General features: G+C 41.6%; 2 protein-coding genes across 24 annotated transcripts in view; one reads left to right on the top strand and one right to left on the bottom strand.

Moving 5' to 3' along the window:
- Positions 1 to 10000, top strand: part of Uba1 (ubiquitin-like activating enzyme 1) — an 81713-nt gene extending 71713 nt beyond the window's left edge. For all 7 annotated transcript variants that reach the window (XM_053783282.2, XM_053783287.2, XM_053783283.2 and 4 more), the window contains 2 exons: positions 7510 to 7694; positions 8701 to 10000. In XM_053783282.2, the coding sequence (XP_053639257.1) occupies positions 7510 to 7694; positions 8701 to 8839 (324 nt within the window). In that variant the 3' untranslated portion in view covers positions 8840 to 10000. The remainder of the gene's footprint in view (positions 1 to 7509; positions 7695 to 8700) is intronic.
- A 500-nt stretch (positions 10001 to 10500) lies between these two features.
- LOC128693550 (short coiled-coil protein homolog) overlaps positions 10501 to 13492 on the bottom strand; it is a 48394-nt gene continuing 45402 nt past the window's right edge. For all 17 annotated transcript variants that reach the window (XM_053783297.2, XM_053783303.2, XM_053783292.2 and 14 more), the window contains one exon: positions 10501 to 13330. Coding sequence is in view for 1 of the 17 variants with exons in the window: in XM_053783295.2 (XP_053639270.1) it covers positions 13312 to 13330 (19 nt within the window). In the remaining 16 variants the exon portion in view is untranslated. The remainder of the gene's footprint in view (positions 13331 to 13492) is intronic.

Raw genomic sequence — 13492 nt, 5'->3', positions numbered from 1 at the left:
ATGGACCCTCCTTTAATCTGGACTGTCTCATTGACTTTTTGACAACTGATTTACTCCACAAACTCTGATGATACCTTTAGGAGTTTAGACATGATTTAAATTTTTTTTTTTTGTGTTTGGTCCAACTTCAGTGAAATTTTATACTGTGATCTAACCAGCACTTTGCAACCTACACACTGTGTATTGACTCATGTTGCAAAATTGTGAGATATTGCAAAATCCTCTTCAAAAATTGGGGGGTCTCCTTGGCGTGGTGAAGAGGCTCTTGGTCTGAGGAATTAGACCTGTAAAACATATTGGTCTCCTTCCTCAGACCGAACCTAATTACCCCCCCTCTTCAATCCCCTCTTGTCTCCCTATCCCTTCCTCCCCCTAATTACCCCCCAATCCCCCGCTCCCTATCCCATCCTCCCCTTTTTCCTTTCCTCTTCCTCCTCCTCCCCACCCCTCCCTTTGGCCCTGCCTTTTTGGCCTTTTTTTTTTTTTTTTTTTTTTTTTCCCACAGGCACGCTAGTTCCTAGGTAGGGGAAAGGGTACCGGGGTCCATCCCATTCCGTTGAGGTTCTTGGCGGTGGCGTAGTTTGCCGTGGAATCTGGATTGCCTGGGGATGTCCCGATCCCTCTCCGGTATCCCGGAGGGTGGCTTTGGGTGTCTCTCGGGCGACGGGTGTATCTCTGGAAGCCACCTTTTGGATTCCGGGGGTGGTGGCCGAAGGAGGTATGCTTTGTGGCGGATTTCCGGCCGCCCTCTCTTTTGTCCACCGAGGTAGCTCGGCAGATGTGAGGTTGCTATCCCGGATTGCCGGTTTACTGGCATGATGGGTAGGGTATGGCACGGGTTCCATGCTGCATCTGTGCTACTTGCGGTGCTGAGGTCCTCTTGGGCGCGGAGGGAGATTTCTGGCCCTTTCATTCCTCCTAGGAACTATCCCTCCCCGGTCCCCCCCTTTTTTTATTCTTTTTTTTTATTTTTATTTTCTTTTCTTTTTTTTTCTTAAAAACAAAAAGAAAGAAGTAACCTAACCATGGCAGCCCTAGTCCATGAACCTGCTACCCCCGGGCCCCTTCTTGATACCGCACCCCGTTCTGACCCCGCCTCGTCTTTGGACCACTCTTCGGACACTCCTCATGCCTCTGTACCTCTTGCCGGTGCTGTTTCCTCACCCGCTTCAGGTACTGAGGCCTCGACTGACTCCTTCGATTTATCTGACCTTCGCTCTCCTCTGACTATGCTTCCGGCCTCTCCCTCTACAGTGCGGCAATTTTCGAATCGCCGACCCGTTCCACGTCGGACCAACTCTGGTCCCACGCCTAAACGCCAACGACAATTACCTGCTGATGATACTTCTCCACCTTCTCGTTCTTCTCAGAAAAGATCGACACGTCCTTCACTACCTTTCCACACTCAGTTTCAGACTGCACAATGGACTAAATTCTTCACTTTACGACCGACTTCCTCTACTGCCTATCTTTCTGACCACAGTATTGGCAAGGCACTCCTACGCCATGTTGGTAAAGATATTTCTTTTCATGCTCTTAAGAGCGGTACGCGCATCATCACCGTACAGAATGCTACCCAGGCTCATGAGCTTTCTCGTCTTTCCCATATCGATACTGTTCCTGTCACTATTGAAAAACATCATTCCCTCAATTCTTGTAGTGGTACCGTCATTCTGCCCCATACCATAGTTCAACAAAATTTCCAGACATGTGGCACTGACATTCTTGAACAGCTGGAACTCCAAGATCTCCCAATCCTCAAGGTAGACACTTATGTTCTTCCTGCCCGCGGGCGGAGACGATACCCTAGCAATGTGGCTCGTTTAACTTTTGACAGCCGTGAACTCCCATCCTCAGTTTATGTAGCAGGACATCGGTTACAAGTTCGAAAGGTGATCCCTACACCGCAACAGTGTAGAAATTGCTGGCGATTTGGCCATCCAGCGAAATATTGCAGATCTATCGCCGAATGCCCAGTCTGTGGTGCCGATGACCATTCTAATACGTCTTGCAATCGACCTCCCTCTTGCCTTAATTGTCATGAGGCTCACCCTTCGTACTCTCGCCGTTGTCAAGTCTACTTAAACGAGCGGGAAATCCGTTACCTCAAAGAGGCAGAAGGTCTCCCTTATGCCATGGCAGTTTCTCATCTCCGCCTTCAAGGGAGACTACCTCGTGTTTCTTATTCCCGTGTTTCAAAACGTCCCCCCACTTCTGGTATCCCATCTTCTGCACCCACCTCTGTGGTTACCTCTCCCATAGTCACTCCTGTATCTAATTCTTTTGCTGTCCTCGGCTCAGACGTCCCTACTTCAACGCCTCAGTCTGATCTCGCTTCTTCGTGTTCTCTCTCACAAGCCTCAGTAGCGACGAGATCTCGTATGACACCTCCTCCCAATCGTCCCTCTACTTCTCAAAAGTCAAAAAAAGGTCCGTTAACACCTCCTACCCATCTTCCACCTCCTCATTTTACCTTCCCTGTCTCTGTACCTGGTTCTCCCCCTCTCACTGGCTCTGTTACAAGTGTAGAGGTTCACCCTCCTCCTCGTACTGTACCTTCCTCCCCTGTTCCCTCCCAAGTTTCTTCCTCTTCTGCCACCTCCCAGGTTTCTGCCTCTTCTGTCCCCTTCCACGCTTCTCCAGTTCCCTCCACCCTTTCGCCCCCCCCCCTACCTTGGTAGAGTCCAATACAGTTCCAATCTTTACTCATCCTCCCCCTACCATTTCCAATATTGTCTCCCATACGACGTCTCTGAATTCCGAAACACTTGAAGCAATCTCTGAATATATTGCAGAGACCAAACCATCAATGGACACTGATCCACCCTCCGCTCCTTCTCTCTCCTCTGCTCCATCTGCGCAACTCCTTTCTTCACAGCGCACCGTTCCTTCACTGCTTGAACGTTTTCCACTGCCTCCGCATGTGGACTTTTCTAACCCCTCTAGTCCGTAGGAACCCTTACCTGCGGATTTCAGGTATCTTTATCATTGCCAATCATGGCCTATTTACAGTGGAATATACGCGGCCTCAGGGGTAATCGGGGTGAGCTTCAGATGTTACTCTCCCAGTTTTCCCCTGTTGGTGTTTGCTTACAGGAACCAAAATTACACTCTGCTGTTATCTCTCCCATCTCAGGCTATAATTTATTGTATTCTTCAGATCCTTTTCCTGATGGGACCTTTAATGAAAGTGCCCTTCTTCTACGCACTGATATTCCGTACCATCAGCTATTTGTTCGTACTTCGCTGCATTACACAGCAGCCCGTATCCACTTGCATAGGTGGTATACGCTCTGTTCTTTATATCTCTCTCCTTCTCGGGCATTATCTATTCCGGATATTGCCTTTCTTGTTTCGTCATTACCGCCACCGATTCTGTTACTTGGTGATTTTAATGCCCACCATTTCCTCTGGGGGGGGGTCTCACTGTGATTCCCGTGGCATTCAGTTAGAGGCTTTTCTTGCCACCCACCCCCTCCATGTTTTAAATACAGGTACTCACACCCATTTTGATCCTCGGACTCACACTCTCTCTTGCATCGATCTCTCAGTCTGCTCTTCCTCCGCCGCATTAGACTTCACTTGGTCTGTTCTCCCGGACTTACATGACAGCGATCATTTCCCAATCATTCTTACTTCCCCTTCATATTCACCACCTCTTCGCATCCCACGCTGGCAATTTGATCAGGCAAATTGGAACCTTTACTCACACCTAACTGTTTTTAGAGAGGTTCCTTCTTCGTCCTCCATCGATGAGCTTTTACACCTCTTCTCGTCCTCCGTTTTAACCGCAGCTTCTCATTCTATACCCCAAACTTCGGGCAGGCATTCTCAGAAATGCGTGCCTTGGTGGTCTCCTGCTTGTGCTCGTGCAGTACGTTTGAAACGCGCTGCATGGGGCAGGTACCGGTACAATAGAACCACAGAGAGACTTCTTGATTTTAAGCAGAAGCGTGCGATCGCTCGCCGTGTCATCCGTGATGCTAAACGCACTTGCTGGCGAGATTGTCTCCACCATCACCTCTGCTTCCTCTATGAGTGCAGTCTGGAAAAAAGTACGAAAACTGAGTGGTAAATATTCTCCTGACCCGGCTCCTGTTCTGCGGGTTGCCGGTGTTGAAATAGCAAACCCACTAGATGTTGCCAATGAAATTGGCAATCATCTGGTCCGTATTTCTCAGGGACTCCATCTATGCCCCTCATTTCTTTCCTCAAAGTCTGCCAGAGAGTTAGCACCCTTGGACTTTTCTTCTCTCAGAGAAGAACAGTATAATGTGCCTTTTACACTTCAAGAACTGGAGGCAACACTCTCAGCTTGCCGATCATCGGCAGCTGGGCCCGACGACATTCATATTCGTATGCTACAACATTTACATCAGTCAGCCCTTGCAGTCCTATTACGCCTTTACAATCTTATTTGGTCACAAGGAGTTCTTCCACAGCTGTGGAAATCCGCCATTGTTCTCCCTTTCCGCAAACCAGGCACTACGGGACATGAAACCTCCCACTATCGTCCCATTGCTCTTACCAGTGCAGTTTGCAAAGTGATGGAACGCCTAGTAAATAGACGTTTAGTGTGGTATTTAGAGACACACAACAGTCTCTCCACTCGTCAATATGGCTTTCGTAAGGGATGTTCTACCATAGACCCCTTACTACGCTTGGATACGTATGTTCGTAATGCCTTTGCGAATAACCACTCAGTTATTGCCATATTTTTTGACCTTGAGAAGGCATATGACACAACTTGGAGGTATAATATTTTAGCCCAAGCCCACTCCTTAGGCCTTCGAGGCAATCTACCATCCTTCCTTAAGAACTTTTTAACTGACAGGCATTTCCGTGTTCGGGTTAATAATGTGCTCTCCCCGGACTTTATCCAAGCTGAAGGTGTCCCCCAGGGATGTGTTCTGAGCACAACACTTTTTCTCCTTGCTATTAATGATTTGGCCTCTAGTCTTCCATCAAATATTTGGTCATCACTCTATGTTGATGACTTCGCTATTGCCTGTGCAGGCGCTGACTGTCACCTCATTACAGTTTCTCTCCAGCATGCAGTCGACCGTGTTTCCAATTGGGCCACCACACGTGGGTTTAAATTTTCCAGCACTAAAACCCACCAAATTACTTTCACTAGACGCTCTGTCATCTCCGATCATCCTTTGTACCTCTATGGCTCCCGTATCCCTGAACGTGATAGTCAAGTTTCTGGGCCTCCTCTTTGATCGTAGGTTATCCTGGAAACCTCACATTACCTCTCTGAAGGCAACTTGTCACAGCCGGCTGAACCTTCTTAAAACCCTTGCTCATCTTTCATGGGGAGCTGATCGTCGAACCCTCCTTCGCCTACATTCCACCCTTATTTTATCGAAACTTGATTATGGTGACCAGATCTATTCAGCGGCATCTCCTGCTACTCTCTCTAGCCTTAACCCCATTCATCACCAAGGATTACGTTTATGCCTTGGTGCTTTTCGCTCTTCCCCTGTCGAGAGCCTCTATGCAGAAGCGAACGTTCCATCCTTATCCGATCGCCGTGATGCCCATTGCCTTCGCTACTATGTACGCTCTCATGATCTCCGCAATCCTTCCATTTATAGAATGGTCACTGATATTAGTAGACATTCTTTATTTGTTCGCCGCCCCTGTTTACTCCGTCCCTTCTCTCTTCGCCTTCATTCGCTCTTGTCTTCTCTTCAATTACCACCTTTCTATGTTCATGTAGCATCTCACTTTTCCCTACCCCCCTGGGAAGTTCCAGCTGTTCGAGTCTGTTCTTTCTCTCTCCCTTGCTCGAAAGCCCAACTGTCTACGGTCGCTTCCCGCTCTCTTTTTCTTGACCACTTTCACTCTCATTCTCATGCCATTGCTGTGTACACAGATGGCTCTAAGTCTTCTGACAGCGTAGGATTCGCAGCAGTGTTTCCGGACAGCGTCGTACGAGGGCATTTACTATCTTCGGCTAGTATTTTTACTGCTGAATTGTATGCCATCCTTGCAGCACTTATCCGTATTGCATCTATGCCTGTGTCATCATTTGTGGTTGTCTCAGACTCCCTTAGTGCTTTACAGGCTATACAGAAATTTGATACACCTCACCCCTTAGTCCTCCGTATCCAACTTTGGCTACGCCGCATCTTTACCAAGCATAAAGATATTGTTTTTTGTTGGGTCCCTGGTCATGTTGACGTACAGGGCAATGAACAGGCAGACACTGCTGCGCGGTCAGCAGTACATGACCTACCAGTTTCATATAGAGGTATTCCATTTACGGACTATTTTGCTGCAATATCTTCCCACCTTCACACCCGTTGGCAACACCGTTGGTCTACTATGCTCGGCAACAAACTTCAATCTATTAAACCAAGTATAGGTTACTGGCCGTCTTCTTATCACCAGTGTCGAGGTTGGGAGACTACTCTCTCCCGTCTTCGCATTGGCCATACTCGTCTTACTCATGGATATCTCATGGAGAGGCGCCCTGCTCCTCTCTGTGAGAATTGCCAAGCTCCATTATCAGTCAGCCACATTCTGTTGGACTGCCCACTTTATCAACGAGCACGCAGAATTTACCTCCGTCGTCGTCTTCGCTCCGCTGCTCTCTCTTTACCTTCCCTTCTCGCTGATGGACCCACCTTTCATCCGGACTCTCTCATTGACTTTTTGACAACAACTGACTGACTTCACAAATTCTGATACCTTCAGCCCTTTCTACTTCAATCTCTTGCTACCCTCTACCCCCGTACTATCCCCTGCCCCGCTGTTTTCTGTAACCTACTGATCATCCCTCCTCCCTTCTGCCATCCAATACCCTCGCTTCCTTCCCTACCCTGCAGCGCTGTATAGCCCTTGTGGCTTAGCGCTTCTTTTTGATTATAATAATAATAATAACTAATTGCCAACATGTTCTCTTGATGGCAAAAAAAAAAAAAAATTACATTTATGGAAAGAGATACTTAGAAATATGATAGAAACAAGCTGAGTGCATCAACATGTTGCCAGAATTGTGCACAATTTTTTTCTAAGTAAACATTATTTTTCATAATTTTTCAACTTCAATTTTTTTTTTTCACTCCAAAATAATGCCTTGGCCCCTTTAGCACTCCCCTCAGTCATTTCTACCTGAATCTCTTGCTACCCTCTACCCCCTGCACTATCTACTGCCCCTCTGTACCCCATAACCTACTAATCATTCCTCTCCCACTTGCTTCCCGATACCCTCACATCCTTCCCTGCCCTGCAGCACTGTATAGCCCTTGTAGTTTAGCGCTTCTTTTTGATAATATTATTATTTACAAGATATGAGTTTCTTATGCCAATTTAAATATATCCAGAATATTTGCCCTTCATAGCTTTAGTAGTTATATATAATTTATCTAATGATGCACACTTTATATTTTTTTTTTTAAAGTAATGTAAAGTAGAAACATATAAGACGTGTGGGGTCTCCTGTACTTTGTCAGAATTGATCAGTTATCTTTGTATTAATTTTTAATGTTTATTTTACAGTACTATGACAAGGAGTGGACTTTATGGGATAGGTTTGAAGTTAATGGTGAAATGACTCTTGAAGAGTTCATTAGATTTTTTGAGGATGAGCACCAGTTGGAGATTACCATGTTGAGTCAGGGGGTGTCAATGCTCTACTCCTTCTTCATGCCACCTGCCAAGAGAAATGAGAGGATGGCTCTGCCGTAAGTCAGAATGCTTTTTGTTATTAACCCTTTGAGGGTCCAAGCTGTAGATCCACGTCATGAGCTCAGCTCGCTCAGATAAGCTGTGAGCGGTAAATTTGGGTCTAGATATGAGAGAGTGCATCTATGTGGTAAGTGTGTACTATATAAAATAAATCCTGCAGCACAGTGCATAATGAGGAAAAAAAGTGTGACTGTTTTTTGGATTAAAACACTGACTGGTGTATTTTCGTGTGTTTTTTATGGTTGTATTTACAGTTTCTTGGTCTCATTTCATAGAATGGAAGATATATTACAGAAATTGAGATGATTTTGATAGGTTTTAGTACTGAAGATAGCTTGAAATCGAGCTCAAAGTAACAGAAATATTCGATTTTTGCCAGTGTTCTAAGAAAACCCAAAAAGAAAGAAAAAACTTTCATCATTCAAAACTTTGACCATCACTCGCACATAATCACTGTCTTTGCAGAGGCGCTCAGACACCACTCGGCTTATCTGAGCTTGTGATGTAGGTCTACGTGATGGACATTAAAAGGGTTAATTTCCACCAGTGTCCCCAATTTTATGTTTCTTGCCTCTCAAAGATCCTATGGGTGTGTGTGTGTGTGTGTAGGGGGGATTGCATACATACGTGAAATAAGAGATTTTTGAAGTTAATGGTAATACAGTACTGTAAATGTATGATGATTTCCAAATGTGACAATGAAGATTTGTAATGAAATTTATATGGTAGAAGCAGCACCCATTATTGACACTGAAATAGGAGCACAAAATCAGGATGATAAATTTATTTGCTGGATAAGGTTTTGGTCTATTTCAACCTTGCTCAACAAGGCTGAAAAAGTACTTTGAAAGTAAGTTAAGAAGACAGATTTAGCAGTTTGTTTCATGACTTTTCACTTTAATAAAATACACTACAGCATGTCATCCAAATAAATCATTATAAACTGATACAATGCAAGTTAAATCATCACTGCCATTTCTAATCAGTTTTTTTTTTTCCCAGAATGTCAGAAGTGGTTAAAAAAGTAAGCAAGAAGAAAATAGAACCTCATGTGAAAGCTTTGGTGTTGGAACTGTGTGCCAATGACAAGGATGGAGAAGATGTAGAAGTTCCATATGTGAAGTACAATTTACCTCAATAATCTTGTGTTCTTAGTGGAAGACCCAAGCATTTTACTTCAGGCCTATAGAATGGGAGTTTCCCATTAAAGTTCAACTCGGAGCCAGCCTCCAGGATGTCAAACGTTGACGACTTATACTGGTTTAATAATGAAGAGTGGGAGCTACCGTTATCTCCATTCTACAAGGCTAATGTTTTCAGAAGGTTTAAATTTATTCGTTGTTAATACCTGACTCAGTGTGAATTAAAATTGAAACTAAAACCTTCCTAGCAGAAGTTCTTTTACAAACAGTGAAGACGATAACTGAAAATTCATTACAAATGAAATTTCTATGAAATTTCTTTGCAATAGAAGTTTCTGTGATCACATAAATGTAGAAAAGGAATGACTGGTGTACCATACGTCTTTAACAGTTGCCACTATAGTGAGGTTAGCAGTGTGAGAGCACTTGCATAGTTTATGAAAATGAAAGGGTTGATACTGAGTATCATTATATTGTGCTAATGAAAGTGATTATTTCATGAACACAGATCTGAAATTATATACATTTACTAAGCTTTGTTTCCAAATCACTTTGTGTTAATTTTTATAGGTGTTTCATGGTGATAATTTTTTTATATGTAAATAATACCTTTGTAGAAAACCCTTAAAAGGTCTATGCACACCCCACTGATAATGGTATTAATTTGTAAAATTCTTTAAAATGGGTTTGCTAGCATAGAGTTGTATACATTTACAATCACCTAACACCTGAATCTGTCGCAAAGCTGAAACATTAGTGTTGACTGACATTGTGTAAGTTTGTTACACTTCTTGGCCAGAATTGATGCTGAGAGGTCAGTGTATCATGCAAGATGGCTTCAGAAATGTGGGTGTATGGGGTGAGGAACTGTGATGCAGAGTTCCGAGTAGGTTGGCTAGCATTGAGCATCAAAGCAACTAATGTTCAGTTACACACATTAAAAAGCTTTGTGAAGCTTGTAAACTTTTTAAGGATGCAGTTATTTCTTAACTTTTGTATGTGAAGTGAAAGCACTTGACAAAATGTCTGTTGGAACAATCTAATGAACTGAACTAGTATTTCCTTATTTTGCAAAATTCATAAAGCAAGTGTTGCTTAATTTTAAGTTTCAGCTCCACTTTACACCAGTGATCATACTAGTAAACTGTGATTCTACTAAAGTTTTATTTTGCTATTCCTATAATATACATTTAAAAGTATTCATAATTCTTCCGTTACTGAACTAAATTAACCCACAAGAATTTTTTTTTTTTCCTTAGGTCATGGCATTTCAAAATTAACAGGGTGTCTGTAACGACTTCAGGGAAACATTGTCTTGACATTAGCAATTAAATTTTTAAGCTGATACGGGTTATTTTTAACTGGTATTTATATATTTCTTGTTTTCATTTTTTAGTTTTACTTATGGTATTCTAAGTGTTCTGTATTTATTTTTTAGTGCCAAGAGCACTTATCTCGTATGTCAAAGTGTTCTTCAAATCTCGAATCTTTCTCTGTAGTTGGAAGATGGTCTGCAGAGTAATACTTGACACTTTCCTTCTGGATGCAGGAAGACATGATAATTTACTGCTAAAAAAGTGTTATTACATATAAACTATACCAAACTGCTTTTATCAAACCACTGGTGATGCACAGTAGCAATGGGTCAAAATAAAATGCCTTGAGTCTTCAGACATTTTATGTAATTCATTAAGGTTACTAAAACTGCTTCATAAATTTGAATGTCACAACACCAGTAATGTACGTTACATTGTACAAATAATTTAAAAATATACAAATGGGGAAAATAATTAAAATGAATTTTGCCTAAGATAACATTCTATTATTAATATCTATATCTTTGGTCTTAGTATGACTACCACCACTCCTTCAGGCTTGACTTTTTTTTTTTCCTCCTAATTCCTGCAAGAGTACCTGAAATATTTTTTTTGGCTCCCATGGTAATGCTTAAGGCAGGATTTTTCTCAAGCTGTACCTTGATGCTAGTGAAGGGCTCGTGATTCAAGGAACTAAATGTTTATCATTCCCTATGCATAATACAACCACTAAGGTTTCAACACCTCCCCAGTTAAAAGAAAATTGACAAGGCAGGATTGACCAAAATGTCTAAACTTATGAACTTTCACTTATAAAAAATATCTGAGTTCACAAAGCTTTTTCTCTGGATTCACTGATTTATTATTTCAAAGCAGGCTTAAACAAGTGATTTTTTGACATCATTTAAACCATTCTCTCAGCACTGAACACTATCTTGCAACTATGACCTCTCAAGGGATCTTCATTGAGGCCTGTGAATGGCTCATGATCCAGGGAATTTAACTACTGCCTACCAATCTTGGGCACTACATGACCCCTATGGGTTTAGTGCTTCCCCCATGAATTTGATAACTATACAAAGATAGCAAAAATGCTGTGATCTAACAAGTTGAAAGGGAAGGGACCAATGTTACTATCAGGATTAATAATTTTACTATACAATATATTTCTTGCATGGGGCAGTTTGGGATAACATTATAGAATGAGAAGCAGTGGGTATACTGAAAAGGGGTAAATTGACTGGGATAGAAGAGTAAGAGCAGGTGGGGATGCAGTGTTGGAGTGGTTGGCAAGTTTGTTAACCCTTGCTGTCCAAACGTAGATCTACGTTCATGTGCGTAGCGTTCCGACCTAGATTTTTCCCCATTTGAAAGCGTGTAAAAAAAAAAAATCTACGTTCAGAGCCTGCCGCATGTCAACATATATCTGTTTGGACAGTTTAAGGGTTAAACAATACTGAAAAAAAAAGGAAGGTACCAAGAGATTGGTAAAATGTATACAGTTTTTGTATAAGGGAAAAGGGAATTTTTTTTTTTTTTCAACAAACTATCTGTATTCCACTCAAAGATTATCTTTAAATTAAGCACTAAACCCATGAACATTACCTACAGCACTGGGATGAGGGATGTGCAAAAGTAGAAATGAGCAAGTAGTAGGGTTGTATAAAGTTCAGAGTTAGTAGGGGGGACAGTGTAAGCAAAATTAAAATCAAAGTTGGTACAATGGGTTAATTTTAGTTAAAAAGCCAGTCTGTGCCAAAGATGGGACTTTTAGCCAGAGACAAGAGAATGTAATTATTGGGGGAATATGCCCACTGAGTATATTGGGATAAGTTTATGGGTATTTATTAGTGAAAGGGTTAGTAGTAAAACAAAGATCTATTGTAGAGAAGTGGGAAGGATTTAGGAGGGGTAGGGGATGTGTAGATCAGGCATTTACACAAGCATACAAGTGAGCAGTCCCCTCAAGGGAGGTTCCTTAATGCTGGTGAGGGGGTCTTGAGCTAGGAAATTGGATCTGTGCTCCAATTTCCTGAATGCCTTCCATCTCCAAGGTGCTGTATAATCCCTATGGATTTAGCATTCTTGTGATAAGTGAACAGTACTTAAGGAGCTGTTTGATGCATTTATGGATTCAGTTCTGGAGTGGGAAAGGCAGGGATGGTGCAGTAACCTAATTACAATGTCATTACATTTCTGGAAAGTTTGATATTGAGTTTTTTTTTTTTTGGGGTCACCCTGCCTTGTTGGGAGTTAAAAAGCCTTTTTTTTTTTTTTTTGTTCAGCCAAAGCATTTTCAGCCTTCATGATTGGAATTACTCTTGCCTACCTTGAATCATACCTGGCTACCTTACATTCTCAAGGAGCTGCATAATCTTTACTATAAATTTAACACTACCCAAGAATACAGTATATAGATTCGTTGACTAAACTGGAAAAAAAAAAAAACTGGACAACCAATAAAATAAATTTATCATTTACACAATTTTATTAAATCCTAAAAGAGGAAACTAAAAATTGATGTATTGTTTAAGGAGCCTTAGCACTGTAAGACCCTTTTGGATTTAGTAAACTGATAATTTAAGAAGCCTGATACTTTTACAATATCATAGTCACTTAATATTAACAAATTATCACTTTCAGAAGAAAATTTCCCTCAGAACAGGGGTGGAGGGTTCTTGATCCAAGAAAATGGATCTGAACTGAACACTATTACCTCCACTTACCCCAGGTGCTGTGTGATCTATGGGTTTAGCACTCCATGAATGTAATAAATTGACCAATTAAGTCATAACACTCAACACATTATTAGAAACTGTGGCTATTTTAATTTACTGAAAGTCATTGGGAACATAATCATGGAAATTTAGATTACATTACTGAATACAAATGATAAGCACTTGGACTGGGAAGATTATTCAATGCTCTGGCCAAAACAAAAATCACCACTACCATACAGAACAGCACTGTAGTAGTATATACTATTCAATCTTAATACTGTATTATTATTATATTAGTCTTTTGAAATAACTAATACCAAAACAATTTCATACTAAAGCTATAATATAACCTTAAAATATTTTTGTATAGTGAAGAGTGTAGTGACTGCTGCATATAACTGAAGTGCATCACTGATGAGTCAACATGGCTGACAGCTACAGCAAACGTTCAGATCTGCAGAGTAGAAAAAGAATTAAAACATCTTTTACCTATTTACATTAACAGAATTTTTTTAAGAATATAGACTGCCAAAAAGTGAGGTATGAAGGCAAACAATATTCAGACCTGAGAGGACATTGTCAGTTTCAATATCATTAAAATATAATACGTATTATT

This window comes from Cherax quadricarinatus, chromosome 57, assembly GCF_038502225.1.
Source record: "Cherax quadricarinatus isolate ZL_2023a chromosome 57, ASM3850222v1, whole genome shotgun sequence".
Classification (NCBI taxonomy): domain Eukaryota; kingdom Metazoa; phylum Arthropoda; class Malacostraca; order Decapoda; family Parastacidae; genus Cherax; species Cherax quadricarinatus.
The sequence above is the reverse complement of the archived record's forward strand: the minus strand, read 5'-3'. Positions and strand labels throughout refer to the sequence as shown.